Source organism: Armigeres subalbatus, chromosome 2 (genome assembly GCF_024139115.2).
Source record: "Armigeres subalbatus isolate Guangzhou_Male chromosome 2, GZ_Asu_2, whole genome shotgun sequence".
Taxonomy (NCBI): Eukaryota; Metazoa; Arthropoda; class Insecta; order Diptera; family Culicidae; genus Armigeres; species Armigeres subalbatus.
The window spans coordinates 135,437,872-135,453,810 of record NC_085140.1 but is presented as its reverse complement, the minus strand read 5'-3'; the positions used below and the strand labels follow the sequence as shown (position 1 = coordinate 135,453,810).

Genomic DNA, 15,939 nt, shown 5'->3' with positions numbered 1-15,939 from the left:
TATACAAATTTCAGTGATCCATGACTTCTACTGGAAGCTTGTAAAAATGTTCGATTATCGGGAATTCAAATATGTATGTCATACTTTTTTTAGTTATCCTTAAACAATTTTGGAAAAGCAATATTTTTCCAGAGAACCGTGGAAAACTTCTCAAATTATCCGCAAAGTCCAGATTATTTCCAGTTCTTTCTGTGTTTCTCGTTCTACCGAAACTATTCCTTCTGCTATACCTTCCACACTAACAGCTTCAAAACCTTCCGTGGCTTCTATGAGAGGTCGTAGAGTTCTCTGCCGGTCTGTAGTGAGAGATGCAGCTCTCGATTGTCACGGGTGGAAGTGATACTACTCTCATGCCATAGTCTTGGCTTGTAGCACCCAAGATTTTGCGAATCGGTAAAGGCCAATGTTAATATCAATGCAATAGTTAGCTTAAACTGGCATTTCCTATTTGTCCTACCCACGACTCGCAACGTGGATGCGCCTCTGACTAAATGAATGTTTCCTATATTGTGGTTGTAAGTCTCTGTAATCTAGGATAAAAAATGATTAAAGTGGTAAGGATGACTTGTTTTATTTAAGAAAAACTTTATGTTTTACCGAAAAAACCCCACTTAATTCGCATTTAGCCAAGACACCAACCATATATGGTGCTAATATAATTTGATGTACCATTTTCTTTGTAACTTTTAAACACAACGGTCGATCGTTATCAAATCGGTAGTAGATTACCATATGAAAAGTTGTCTAATGTTTTTATAGACACACACACACATACACAGATACATTATGTAGCGTACACACGCTCAAACACCGGGCTGCGAAATGGTGAGTTGACATCTGGGAAGGAGCGACCTACACAGCTCTGGTCCTCACAAGTTCCAATCTCACGCTTGCACGGGTCTTCCGATGACAATCGACCGCCAGCTAAGGGTTTTGTACTTAGCTGGTAGTGCAGCATGGGCACTGTTGTCCTTCTGACATCAGCTAGAGTGCCCCTAATCCCAAGGCGTTAAGTGACCCGTGCCGAGGAGATGCATGGCCAGGGGGTGAAATAATGAGCTAGGCCTTTAACGGAGCCTGTGGAGTACCTGAGCACCATCTACAGTAATTGTCCCTTACCACGTCATGCTGGGCTCTGGCGTGGTGGACCTCTTTTCCCGAGCAACTCGTGGGACCAAAATGGAAAACCAAGTCAATTCTTCAATAAGTGGTAGTAGTGTAGGCGACAACCCCTTCGCAAGAGGTGGGTTGTTCAGGTCTCCACCTAGGAGACCAGAGGCAATAGTCGGCAGATCGAAGCATAATATCAGTAAGGACCTCAAGAGGAGCTTGCTGAAACTTCGAAAGTCGATGTTGGACGCCAAGCTGGAGAGGGCGGTCGGGACGGCCAAGTGTAAATCCGTGGAGTGGAGGTCTACCCAGACTGAGGCCCAAGGATTCGCAGACTCGGGCAAGGTCAAATCGACCTAGGGCGTGCCAGCGAAGACGGTGGTGCCAAAGTCTACCCAGACTGAGGCTCAAGTATTCGCGGGCACGTCGGGGGTCACTGCTCCAACGGAGCAGACACAAAAACGGGGGAGACAGTCTCCAGGGGGGTTACTACCGCGAACAAGGGTAGTGGGGCTGGGAAGCTGAACCCCGGCCAGGTACCTCCCAAACCGGGGGTAGCAAGAAGTCTAGGGTAGGCGCCAATCGCTCCAGGGGCGATGCCCTAGTCATCAAGACGGACGAGGCTAAGTACTCGGACGTCTTGAAGGCGATGAGGAGTGACGTCAAGCTCGGTGAACTCGGCGCCGACGTATGTCGAATAAGACGTACCCGGATGGGCGAGATGATCCTCGAGCTGAATCGGGGCGTCTCGCAAAAGGGCGCCGCCTACAAGAAGTTGGCGGAGGAAATCCTAGGCGAGACGGTCAAGGTGAGGGCGCTCACGACGGAGGTGAATCTAAGGGTTAAAGACCTGGACGAGATCACCGAAGTCGAAGTGCTCGTCACGGCACTGCGGCGACAGTGTGAAGTGGAGACGCCCACCGCAGCCGTTCGGCTACGGAAAGGTCCGGCAGGGACGCAGGTAGCATTGGTTCGGCTATCTGCAGCGGAAGCCTCCAAGGTAGTCAAGTTAGGGAGCGTCACGGTGGGATGGTCGGTATGCCCTGTGGGCATATACGAGCAACCCGAAGTTTGCTTCAAGTGCCTGGAACCGGGGCACAAGCAATGGGACTGCAAAGGCCCTGACAGAAGCAATCTCTGTCGACGCTGCGGATTGGAGGGACATAAGGCACAATGCTGCACGAACCCTCCCAATTGTTTGATTTGTTCCAGCAAAGCTGTGAACAGCAAGCACCTCATGGGGGATTCGAAGTGCCCGGCGTTTAAGCGTGCTGCAAATTCACAGTGCAGGTAACGCCGCTGGCTTGCTTGGCCTCGCCCGAGTGTTTGGTGTACGCAGGTTTAGAGGAAACGACGGAACACGTGTTGTTCGTGTGCCTACGTTTTCGCGCAATGCGTGACCACATGCTTGCCACATGTGGTCTGGACACTACCCCGGACAACCTAGTTCGGAGGATGTGTAAAGATGAAGTTGGCTGGAACGCCGTTTTATCGGCTATCGTCCAAATCGTCTCGGAGCTATACAGAAGGTGGCGCGTGGACTCAAGGATGGCTAATTCAGGCGCAAACAAGAGGTGGTCCAAGGGTTCGGAGTCGGCTTCATGGGTCATACCGGAGGTCATGCCCTGTGGTCGAACTCGATCCTTTTATCGAACAAGTGGCCGCGCGAAGAACAACATGGTATCGTCGCTTTCGCGGCGTCGGTCAACCGGACGGGTTCCGAGTCCGAGGACGGAAAGGGGTCCTCGTTAAGGCTGGGGTAGGCGTAGGCACCGCGTCGGCAAGTCCCTCTGTGTGCTGGCGAATAGGCCCTATCGCAGAAAGGTCAATTTGGGGTGCACGCGGCATCATCATTCTTGATACCAGTCGTGCAGAGGGAAGCAGGCGCGAAGTCGACCCTTCCCACCTTCCGAGGACATATGGCGTGGTAAGGCCACCTGGAAAGCCGGCAATGCGCTGGCACGATACCATGGTGTTCTTCTAAAAAAGCGAGTCACGATGTTCGATGCTGCAAGGACACGCAGCTAACCTCGAGGGTGCGTCGTGCACTGGCCCCCCTTTGAAGCATTACTTTCTGGTTGTACCGAAGGGACTATGGGCTTGGCGGCAATGGAAACGGTTTAGCGGGTCGGGGATGTAGTCCTGCCTCCCTCGTTTGCTGTCGGAGGTGGTCCCGAACCCCGCACTTCCTGGACAACCCAGGATGTCTGTTGAGCAGATTCCCCCTCCAATGCTTAGGAAGAGAAAAAAAACACGCTCAAACACCAACATTGACTCCGCCCCTAGGAAAATGCTTCGGTTGCTGCTTTGTTTGACCGTGTGTGAAGTTGTTTGAACAACCATTTGACAGTTCGCATCTCGATTGGAAAAAATCAAAGCGGTTTGATTTTGGTTTGACCTGTCGGGGGCAAAGTCAAAGATCGCCGAACATGTTTGAGCGTTTGTAGTGAAGTCGCACAAACCCCTATATATTTTTTGATGGTTGGTGTTCAAGTTGGCGCGTCGGTCATTCGTGTGTGATATTGTTGGTCGAATAAATTAAGTGTTCGTGTCGCGGCATCGACTATATGTAAATGTTGGTCAAACTGACTGACTGTGTGAACTCTGCATAAGCCTAATCATTAAAATAAAAACCTTTGTAGTGGGTTGGTTGATAGCCGGAATCGCCATAGGATCTATTCGGATCTAGTTGAATCGATGAAATCTACATCTGACTAGGATCGGAATCGCAATAGGAGCTAGTCGGATGAATAAATCAAAATCTGGCGTGGCTTTGTCAGTGGTTTGAAGGAACCAACTAAATTACTTAAGTCGATTAAAACTAAATCTGGAATCGAAATGGATGTCAGACCCTGCTGGATAAAGAGGATTGGTTGGTTGTTGGAGGAAATCATCATTGGATTTATCCGTATCAAGGAAAATCCAACGGCTGTATTAGGTCCGTGGCTTAAATACCTTCAAACCATATGCAAATAATTCGAAACAAAATGCTACTCTGTTTGGTCGATTGCCGATTGCCAAAGCGCCATTCGAAGCAGGACGGTGAAGAAAAGATTTATTAAAGAAAATATCGAAATCCCTCGATGCACATGCCAATGAAACTCTATACTATTCGGACTACATGAAGTTCTACTTAATGACATGCAAAGGAAAAGCATAATGATTTCTTCACTGTTCATTCCTTACTGCTGGCCCTCGATGGCCGTACTAGTGACCAAAAAATTAACCAATCGCAGTCTGCGGGTATTAGACTTCATGATTGTCTAATAATTTAATAATACTCTCAGATTTTTTCTCATTTCTCATTCAACTAGCTTCCTCAACTTGATTCAGGAAATCCCAAAATAATCGGAATAGCCGTCAAAATTTAAACCACTCCATATTAAATATTAACGTGGAAAAAGCAATATTCTTTGCTTACTCTCTACCATAGACCCATAGAAGTTTTGACCAATGCATAGTCAGTTTAGTTATTGCATGGACCCTATTAAAATTGATATATTTCTTATAAAGCTAACATTGACTATGGCGCCCCTTGAAAGCTGGCGCCCTTGGCAGGGGCCAACCTGGCACAACCGCACGCTACGGCGCTTATACGTCGTACTTTTCCTAAAACGAATGTGAATATATTTCGATGATCTGCCACATTTCACAAGATGTCGTGCTGTAAAAAAAAAATCTCGAATTGTTTTACAGCAAAATGGTAACCAACGTTTATTTTCGGCCGAACGACTTTTTCCGGTCATATGTCTTCGGCCAAATAACATGTCCGGCGAAACCGTTTACGGTGAAATTGAATTCGGCTAGGTGATTTTTTGCCTAACCTTATTTTGCTTAATTCGACAAAGTGAATTTCGAACAAATCAGGGATCATGATTCAGAATCATTCTCACAAGCAGGGAATGCTCCCTCACGCTGATTATCGCCGAGAAATCGGTTTACGGGAAAAAACGGTCTGATGAGAGATAATCATTTCACCCTCACTACCAGTGCCACAAAAAGTTGATTTGCCTGTTTTCTCACTCCTTTCTTCCTTTTCTTGCAATCACCAATTGCAAAAAGAGTAGCCTTTCTGGAATAAACAACTTTATCCCTACAAAAAGTCAACGTGGTGGTATGGCTATAGTTACCGCATCCCATCGCCATTTTTGTTGATGTTCTAGGTTCGAATCCCGTTGCGGTCATAAAACTTTTGTAATTGCTTACCGAAAATTTTCGCGGAAAGTGAGTGAGGAGGCGCAAAAGTGATGAAACGAAAAAAGAAATTCATCAAGTAGGCACGATTTTCGCTTATCTTCTAGGTTCGCTCTATAGAAAAGAGGGGTGGAAGAAAGATGTTTTTCACTATAAACTCCGAAAAAAGATTCTCCTCCGACCCGAAAAACGCTTGATTTCGTCTCATCGAAACGAAAAGTACGAACCCTGGAACAAATAGCTTTCTGCCGATTACAAAAGCAACATTAATAACAATATCAAACAAATATAAGCAACAATCTCAAATATCTCAAAATTACATCTTTTTAAAGCATGTCTACAATCTAAATTTAAAGAAATTTAAAGAAATTTTCGTATGAACAATTAGTTAAAATCAGAACAAGTAAACTCGTTAGAAGTAGTTGATTGAAATACGACTGCATTTCTATTGATTATTGCATCCAATCACACTTTGTGAGACCCTCAGCCATCTAAAGTTCTGAAGAATAAGTAGGAAGAGGACTCGATATTCTCAGTTCAAAAATTCTCAATTTACTTTATTTTATTGAAATATAAATCAATAAAAAATATAAATAAATTTGAACCAGCTGGATTATGCAGACATTCGTCTGTGCAACGGGTGCGCTACGATGAGGGACGGATGCTGTAGGCTCTTAATGGTTCAAATTTGAATTTGAAAACATACGGCCAAAGAGGAAAGACTAAAAAACAACAAACTCAACAACTAAGGGCGTGGATGCTGCATGCGGTGCTGCAGCGTTAAGCTCTTGCCGTTTGATGCATTTTCGCTGCAGTTTCCTTTTAACACACGATGCGGTTGGTGTGATGCATGATGCTTCACGGGGCTTTACTGCTGCACGAGAACGTTCATGTGTGTAGTTAGATCAGTCAAGAGTGCTGCAACAGGAAAGATAACATCAAAGTGAATTATTTTATCATGTTTAAAGTTTGCTGGAACAGGAAGTGAAAATATGACGTTAGACGTGGGAAGTAGGTAAGACCGGCGACGTTGCCCGAGAGATCCAAAATGTGTAGTTTTGATGTAAATAATAGTGAAATGTCGTGCCCCTTTTATATTACGATATCTTTCAATCAAAATCATTCATCTATTTTATTTATTTTTACAACTCACGATCATTTTATAAAAGTAGTCGCAAAAGTAGTGCATTGTTTTTTCGTTCGAAAATAAGTTGAACAAGAAATCGTTGACGGCTCCACTATATAATAAATTAATTAATAATAATTTGCTAAGCTAACGGTACAACTTAGTCTTAGCAAAGTAGCGAGCATACATAAATCTAAAACCCACAAAACCCACAAATTCTGACCTACTAACAAACCGTGGAGACATCCATGAAGAAAGAAAGAATATACAAACATACATATGCAAACGGATACCACAGCATTTTGTGAATAAAGGATCACACAAGCGGCAAACGCAAAATCTGTGCTTCTTTAGGCGCATCGTCAACGGTTTCATCCCATTTAGACCCAAATAGAAATTAACGACACACTAGTGGCAAAAATGGTCTCATTAATTATTTTAGCTTCTTGGCCCTATTCTAGATGTTGGAATCCGTCTCTGCTTCAGCTTACATGGGCAATAGCAGGTTTGTGAAGTTTTAGCCAAATTATGTATTATCTTATATTCAGATTTAAGAATTAAACTACCTTTGATCACATTGTGTGGTATTTGATTATTTTTATTCATTCAAATTCAAAGCCTATCGTTAATATTATGTGTGAAAATAATTCGTAACGTTCCTTCAAAACAGCTAAGCTCTTAAAAAGCATTACTACAAATTTAATTTGACGACTTCAATAATAATGGAGCAGTACGGTGGTTCACGATATTATCGTTTCAGACACGCAATCTTTTCCACTCGAGACCAACTTAAACCTACCTGTATTTCCCCTTTTTCTATTCTACACTGGCTTCCCAATGCTGTGTGCAAATAACGTAACAAGCACAAATTACCCTATCGGACACATTCTGATCTACGATTTAGCACATTAAGCTGCCATGAAAAACAACTATCAGACTGTTCCACCTGTCCTCGTTCCAATCCAATTACCAACATCACTATTACGGCAAATACGCCATGGTTCGCAGTTTATGTGAAAATCCCACTCAGATTAGGTCCGTATGTTTCGGATTTATTTGATAACAAAAACATGATAAATCACGCTAATGAGAACACTATCACGAAACCAACCAACCACCCATAATCGAAGCCGCCTGAAGTTATAACACGTGATTGACTGGCAGAACGAGCCCCAAGTTTCCACATCCTCTTCCTGGTTATGATTTTTCCAAGTTTTCATTCCCTGGGCTACGAGTTTGAATATGAACGATGCCGTGTACTTTTCGCGCTGAAAACGAATGTAGATATAGGTACAGGGAAATTCCACATGGACTTGCTTGGTGAATCGTTGTATATTGAAATTTCGTGCTCGCATGCAAAAGGGCCCTCGTGCCATAGTGAATATAACTATGTAAATGAACAATCACGGGTGATGTAAAAATAGAAACTGATTGAATTTGTTACTGTTCTGGCAGCTTAAAATTGAATTATGACTTGTACCACGATTGGCAATTTGCCATGATTTCGATGATGAGGTTGACATGATTAGGTCACTTAATGTTCAATCAATCGTCGTGCGTCACGAGATTGGAAGTTTTTACAAATAGGATGTAATGAATTGAATATTTTTTATTTATTATAGGTACATAAATTCATTACTTAGGCATTGTGTGTTAAATTGTTGAAACAGTTAGTTATATTTTATTGCTGAGACTTGGCAAATGCTTGGCCCAAAATCAAATAAGTGTTTGGCAAACTACTAAATGATCGGAACTATCATTGGTTTATCATAGACCCTTACCCATATACAATGGTCTCCTTATAGATTTTCAAGATTGGCCAAATAATACGAACTCCTTAATTGAAAGGCATGCAGATTCAGTCAAAACTAAGAGCCACAATAAATAAGACTATGTATTAGAGTGGCTCAAAAAAACACTTTTTCAAATTTTTTAATGGGCCGCCCTCTTATTCGATTCTATTTGATGCCCTGATGATCTGGTCAAAATTTCAGCCAAATCGGTCAACGTTTGGGTGGTGCTAAACTCATAGGAAGTTTATATGGAAAAATGTATGCAGAAACATCCAAAAACAGTGATTTGCAGTTGGACGGCACAATTTACGATCAAGAACCATGATACTCATTCAATTCTTGTAGAATTAAATACAGAATGTTATGCTGAAAACCGCGAAAAGATTAGAGTTTATTAGGCAAAGATATTAGCATTTTACTGGAGTGTTGTAGAGGTGAATATATTTCTTTTCAAAGGTAAAAGAAACGAAAATTGCTCAAACCCCACTTCAGAGAAATGCTAATAACTTAGCCGGGCAATCTCTAATCTTCTCGCGGTTTTCTGCATAACATTCTGTATTAAATTAAGATCTGGATGAGTATCATAGTTCTTCATCGTAAGTTGTACCGCCCAACTGCAATTCACTGTTTTTGAATGTTTCTGCATACATTTTTGCATATTAACTTTCAACGAGTTTAGCACCGCCCAAGCGTTGACCGATTTGGCTAAAATTTTGTCCAGAGCATCAGGGCATCAAATAGAACCGAATAAGAAGGCGGCCCATAAAAAAAATGAAAAAAGTTTTTCCCATACTAATTTGAGCCACCCTACTATGTATATAAAATAACAGTTTTTTTTTTAATTCTTGAGCATGACGCTCCTCGGTTTGGTGCTGGAAGTAGGATTTATTCATAGTACAGATTTGTCATCGACAATTAATGAACAGCCTTCGTTCCACCGAGCGCACCTATCAAGGGACACAGCGGGGCGGGATACCATTGTCAGAGCTATAAAGTGTCCATCTGACTTTTCCATTCATCGGCGACGGCCTTGTTTTTCTGCATGACAAGAGAAAGCAATTTTACCAGTGCCTCGAGTTAGGTGCAAATTAAAAAAAAAACAGTGAAGCTTTCCGTTGGTTGTCATCATCACAATCATTGTAACAAACGAAAAGGGACCTTGTCTATTGTGTCGGTCGGTCACTTGAACGGAAGATAATCCTGATGGCGTAGTGTTGAGAGGTAGCGCGATGGAAAGCTGTCCAATATAGAAATCTAAATATAACCCATCAAAAGTCCCCTCTGGCATATGACTTATTCAAATACCGATGTATTGTCCTCCTCACAGTTAACGATGGTGATAGCAGTATCGGACGAGTTGACTGCACTAAACAATTTTTCTAGTGCGTTATACATATTTTAGACTTATTTATAGAATCAAATGAGTGTGTGATCATTTTTATGATTACGATGTTGTACGACAATTCCCCGAAAACCAATTCCACGAATGCAATTTCCCCGAATGTAACAATTCCCCGAAAGCAATTTCCCCGAATGTAACAAATCCCCGAAAATAAAGTATTTTTTTGCAAACACATGAACCGGTGCCAGCGAAAGTGGTACATAAACGGCTTCTATTTGCAAAAATCTAGTAAGGGAATGACAAAAAAGTGATTTTTGGCAACTAAATCTGGAGATATGCACATTTTATTTTCTGGTATATATCCAGGGTTCGCAATGCTCACTCAATCTCAGGAGCACATGATGCTCCCTCACGAACATTTTCGGGGAGAAATCGCTTTTCGGGAAAGAAAAACAGCCAGGAGAGTGAACCATTTTTCGCTAACTTCGATTGCCGCCAAACGTTGGTTTGCTCTTTTTCTTTCATATTCTAGTTTTTTCGTGGCATCATAAATGCAAATGGTAGTAGCTTATGTGGAACAAATAACTTAACGCTTTTATACAGATAGCGTGGTGGTGTGGCTAGAGTAAGCGCATCCCCACAGCTATTATTGTTACTATTCTGGGTTCGAATCCCGGCACGGCCAAACAATTTTGTAATTGTTCTGCGATAATTCTCGCGAAAAGTGAGTGAGAGGTGAAAAGTGATGAAACGAAAAAGGATTTTCATTTAATATGCAAGATTTTCGTTTATCTTCCCATTCTTCGTTTATCTTTCCCATTCTTCCCCTTCTTTTATTCCCATTAATAGTGGTACATGTGCAATTTGCTGCAATAAACTTAAAATTTGTCATAAACTTCGCTTATTTTTCACTACTATCTTTAGGTACATCAGTCATAATATGTTGGTACAGTTTAGTTGTAAAAAATTGCAAATATGAATTTATTATTCGATGTTTTTGGGAAAATGCGTCTCCTGAAAAATTTACTTAATGTAACATGTACCACTTTCGATGGCACCGATTCACATTATTGTCTGCGACTATAAGCGCCCGAACAGAGCAGCGTTCGAAGGTTTGTTCCAGAGTGTCTCTTTGGAGATGCCGAACAAGATCAAATCTTTCGATAGTATTGTATGCCCTTAATCTTCCTTATTGTTAAATTATAAAAATATTAGCATAAAGTGTTTTCCTATTCATTTCTTTTCTAAAATAGTCAAACAAAAGCTAAATTTCTTTGGTGGAGTAGAATCGCGAACAGAAATTCCGATTGAGAGCATCATGGTAAACATTTGTGAAATCAAACTCCTGTCCTATGTAAGGTCTATCCCTTCTTAAGAAGTTAGAATCCTTTAAAAAAATAATGCGTATGCCCGGAATAAAGCAAAGGTGAATGTGATCCCTTCTTTAAAAATAATGCAAGTAATAGCAATGGATTAATTTGATCTCTACTTTGGAAGTAGGTATTTCCCCAGAATAATGAATAAGTGTGGGGGGTCACGTAGCGTAGTTGGCTACACGTTCGCCTTTCAAGCGAATGGTCATGGGTTCGATTCCCAGCCCCTCCACCAAAATCCTCGTCAGTCGTCGGATGCGCAGCCTATGCGGTGGCGTATTGGGGTGCACGCCTCACCGTCACGGCTTCCTGATGACGACTGACTACTTGTTCTTCTTGGAGGCATTCCTCCAAACGTTACTCGGATAAATGGCAACCGGACAATGCAACGATCATTGGATACACGACATGGACAAAACGAACACAATGGACTCAGACGAGATGGACCAACAACGACAATAATAATGAATAATGGAAAAATCTAAAAATAGATTCTGTGTGGATTCTGGCTGCAGAATACCACAGTAGATCTCGGCACAGTAGCGGTTAAGCAACACAGAGTGCCTACCAAATAAATAAAGGAATTTAAAAAAATGAATAAGTGAGTGTTATTCCTTCTTTAAAAACTTGTATCTACCTGGTATAAGGAAACGGTATTGCCTGATTTTCTCAAAATTGCACGCGGCGAACCCTTCATGAAAGGTACCGCCGCGCTTTCTACCGTTTACTTGATTCTTATGGGTGAATAGCATTGCGGTGTATCGTTTGCCGCGGCCGTACCTTTCGATAGTCATTCGCCGCGTGAAGTTTTGTGCAAGTACCCATTTGGGAACATTACAAACGCCGCGCAGTGTATCATATCCAGAAAATCTGACAATAGATGTGATCTATTCATTAGAGTTAGGCGTTAGCTCGAAATAAGATAAAGTAGAATGAAATTACCTTCTCAGGAGTTTGCCTGCAATAAGGTAATGATAAATGTAGTCTTTTCCTTTGATGTAGGCGAGTTTGGCCGAAATAGATATATTGCGCTTTTTGCACTTTATAAGAGTTTTGCGAGATTTTTTTCTCACAGTCATCTTTTTCTCACACTCAATACACTCAAAAAAGGTTGATTTTCCGTGTATAATATTTGTGTGTGAGTGCTCAATCTGAAAACAAACAGACGTCAAATCATGGCGGGAATCGATTTAGTGTACACGCTTACATGTGAATCACGAGTAATGGGTTATAATTGGGTAAATTTCAGTAACAAAAATCGATCAACCCGAGATGAGAGTGAGTGTGAGAAAAAGAAGCGGGCAAATCACAATCTACACAAAACTCTTCAAATTGGTGAAATCGGCAATAATATATGAGATCGCATCTAGCAATAAATATCAATTATATAAACTGAAAAAAAAATTATCGAATTCATCGATCGTTTAAAGAACTCAAGTAACAATTTCCATGCACGCTAATCTGAAACAACCCAGTGGCCGGGTCGATTCTACCCGGATTTGTTCGATATTAGCGGTTGTCAAAATCTGGGTATGTCAACAAGATGGATCAGAGCCAGACGAACCCGAAATCTGGGTAAATGGGGACTTAAACATTTTCGGATACAGCAACATGCCGCTGACGTTGCATTCCGGAGAAAATGTTGTAATTTTTCGTTGTATGCAGCAAAAATAACAACCGGCAAATGATATACATTGGGAGAAACTGAATTTTTAAACATTTTTTATACAATAACAATATTCTGGAGCAAAAAGAGCTGGGTACCGGATACCCAGATTTTTTTCACTTGTACTGTTACCCAGATTTGAGTTTAGGTACCCGAACCCAAATTAGAGTAACCACGGTTTTGCTGAATTTGGGTCACTTTGACATAATTCTGGGTAGCTCCAGGTTAGCGTGTGCTTCTTGGATTTATCTAATTCTTATTGCGGACTTATGACAGCAATCACCAAGCTGATTGCTCAGTTTTATTGGCGCTCTTATTGCTATCAATAAACCTCTTATAAATCTGCTGAAAAATGCTTCAAACGTCAAATGCCTATTGACCATATGAACAGATCTATGGTAGCGATGAAGAGCGTAATAAATCCAATTTTCAACGCTCGAATAAAGCTACAATTTTTGGTCATAATGTGGTCAAATGAATTACCCCCATAAGAATGTTTGTATTGCGAAGAGTTTATGACGGTGTTTTTTAAAAGCAAAATTTTTCTGATCAAATTCCATGATGGCCATATTGAAAACGGAAAAGCATTTCGCAGTCAGTGAAATATATCACTGAAATGCATGATTTAATGAAATTTTCACCGCTTATCATACTTTTTCCGATAAATAATTTTATTAATTAATAGTTTTGGCGAAAATACTGATCGATTTAGTGGACATCCTAGATGTTGTGGTAATCAATATTTTCGATTTATTTCCCTAAACTACGTTATATGGCCGGCGCGTGGTGTTCAACCTTATTTTTTTCACAACATTTGACCATAAAATCGGAAGCGCACTTCTTTTCAATGGTACTGAATCGAAAAAACAACCTGAAATAAAATTTTATTTTGTTGTCATCATCATAATTTTCATCAACAATCCATTTTGTTATTATTTTTCTGCAAAGATTTGTTTCTCTTTTTTTAATGCAACATTTTGACAGCTGCCGCAGCCAAATTCCCTTTTTTGCGGGTGGTTTAAAAAGGGTTTCTAAATGCTCTTATAATAGGTTTATAGTGGTTATCTGGAGAGGGCCACTTGGCAATATCTTACTCTTATAGTGGTCATCAGAAGGTTGCCGTATATTACTCGGTTTTATTGTTAGATCTTATAAATTGATCTTGAAAACCATTCTTAGAGCGGAATAAAACTTAAAATGTTACTTGGGAAGGCAATATCTCCTCCATTGTCCTTATACTGCGTAGACACGATCATTTAAGGAAGGCATTATTTCCTTCCTTCGCTTTACTCCAGGCAAACGTGTTCAATTGAAGAAGGGTCCATCTACCCTTTTTGTCTTATATCGGGCAAACCTGTTCATTTTAAGAAGGCACTATAACTCGTCTTCCCGTAATACCGGGAGAAACGATTATAAAAAAAAAACATTATCCCTTCCTTCGCTTTATACCGGAAAACGCATTAATTTTCTGCCTTTATCTCTAACCTCCTTCCTTATTTTTCCATTCTTTCTTTCTACATCTCACTTCGTATTTCGCCCTTTCTAGCTCCTTGCATCACACTCCTCACATCATATGTTTCACTTCTCTTTTCTTACTACACACTTTTCACTTCTTACTATGTACTTCCTTCTCATTTCTTACTTTTCACTTCTCACTTCTTACTTCTCACATCTCACTTTTCACTTCTCACTTGTAATTTCTCGCTTCTCTTTACTCACTTCTCATTATGCTCTTCTCACTTTTCACGTCTCACTTTTCACTATTTACTACTCATTTCTCACTTCTTACTTCTCACTCGGCCTAATGACGGTTCGGCATAATGGTCTTCGGCCCAATGACTCAGCATCTTAGTTTTTCTTTACAATTTTTAAGCGAATTGTCACGCGACCCTCACTTTTGTTGCAGCTCAAAATTATGTCAAAAGTCTATTATAAGACTATATTAATCGAAGCAGATTTCTTTGGCAGTTTTAGTTTTATCTGCAATGTGGAAACAATTCGGGGAAATGGTGCATTCGGGGAATTGTTACATTCGGGAAAATGTTACGTTCGGGGGATTGTTATTCGGGGAAATTTGATTCGGGGAAATTGCATTCGGGGAATTGTCGTACAATCGATTACGATTACAAGTCAAGACAAAATTTTTAAAACGACTTATCTGCTTTTGTAAACAGTGATTCAAACGACGATTTGACGCAAACTAACACCATCAATAGGTAGGTGAAGGTTTCCACTACCTATTGATGGTGCTGGTTTGCGTGGAAGAGCTATCAGATTCGTCAAATCGTCGTTTGAATCTTTGTTTACAAAAGCAGATAAGTCGTTTTGAAAATTTTGTCAAGAAGTGTTACATTTATTTAAAAATATGATTAAAAAAATTCAAAACATTTTAATAAAAAAAAAACAATTTAATTAAAACCCTGAACACTCGAATGACGCATTTGAATTTTTCCTCGAACGAAGATTTTACTTACGTTTGAAAAAGATGCGCTTTATAGGTGACATGTAACAAATGTTTTACAAACACATTTTTTAGCAATTTTTTTTTCAACTAGAATCATTATCACCACTGATGACGATTAACAACATGTCACGCTCGGACGCAAATGGTCGGGTAGTATTAAGGACTTTCTCATGGAATTCAAATTACAAAGTTCTCGCGTTGTCAAGGGCACAATACTCAATACGGAAGCAACACATAACTGTCACTGCGTCACATCATTCGTGATATAATAAAAATGACAATTGTGCGTTATGTTTTGTATAGAGTTTTGTGCCCTTGAATGACGAGTACTTTGGAATTTGGATTCCGTGAGGAGTTTTCTTAAATTTCAATATAGTCTACAACGTTATTTCTATCTCAATTAACCACCAGAATAAGAACATTTCAATGAGAATTAATAAAAAAAAATCGATGAAAAATCAATCATTATTAGCACTGCTTTCGTCTCGCCCAAAATTAATTGGTTAGCAGAATTATTTATTTGCTTAATTAGTTCCCGAGTTATGCAGAAATTTTGTGTTTCATTTGTATGGGAGCCCCCAGTCCCACTTTTAGAGTGGAGAGAGGTCTCGACATATCTTAAGAACCTTCCCCGGCCCCAAAAATAATACAATGACTAAAAAGCCTTGCGTTTTTTTTTTCAAATCCGCCGAAGTTCACATCAGGCTTTATCTACAGCCTAGATATTTCGTAGCTTCTAATAATGTTTCATTATTTTTTAATGTTTTTTTACAGGAAATATGAAGATTAACGCAACCACCAAAATGGCCACTCCGATTGAAGAGAAATTCGATCAGAATTTGAAGGTAACTTTTTGCATTACTGTAAACGA

At 40.5% G+C, this 15,939-nt stretch overlaps 1 protein-coding gene across 1 annotated transcript in view; it reads left to right on the top strand.

Moving 5' to 3' along the window:
* The window catches only part of LOC134210896 (gamma-1-syntrophin-like), a 182,043-nt gene that overhangs the window by 124,412 nt on the left and 41,692 nt on the right, over positions 1-15,939 (top strand). Inside the window, exon 2 of the mRNA XM_062687322.1 lies at positions 15,843-15,913. Within this exon, the coding sequence (XP_062543306.1) occupies positions 15,848-15,913 (66 nt within the window). The 5' untranslated portion in view covers positions 15,843-15,847. The remainder of the gene's footprint in view (positions 1-15,842; positions 15,914-15,939) is intronic.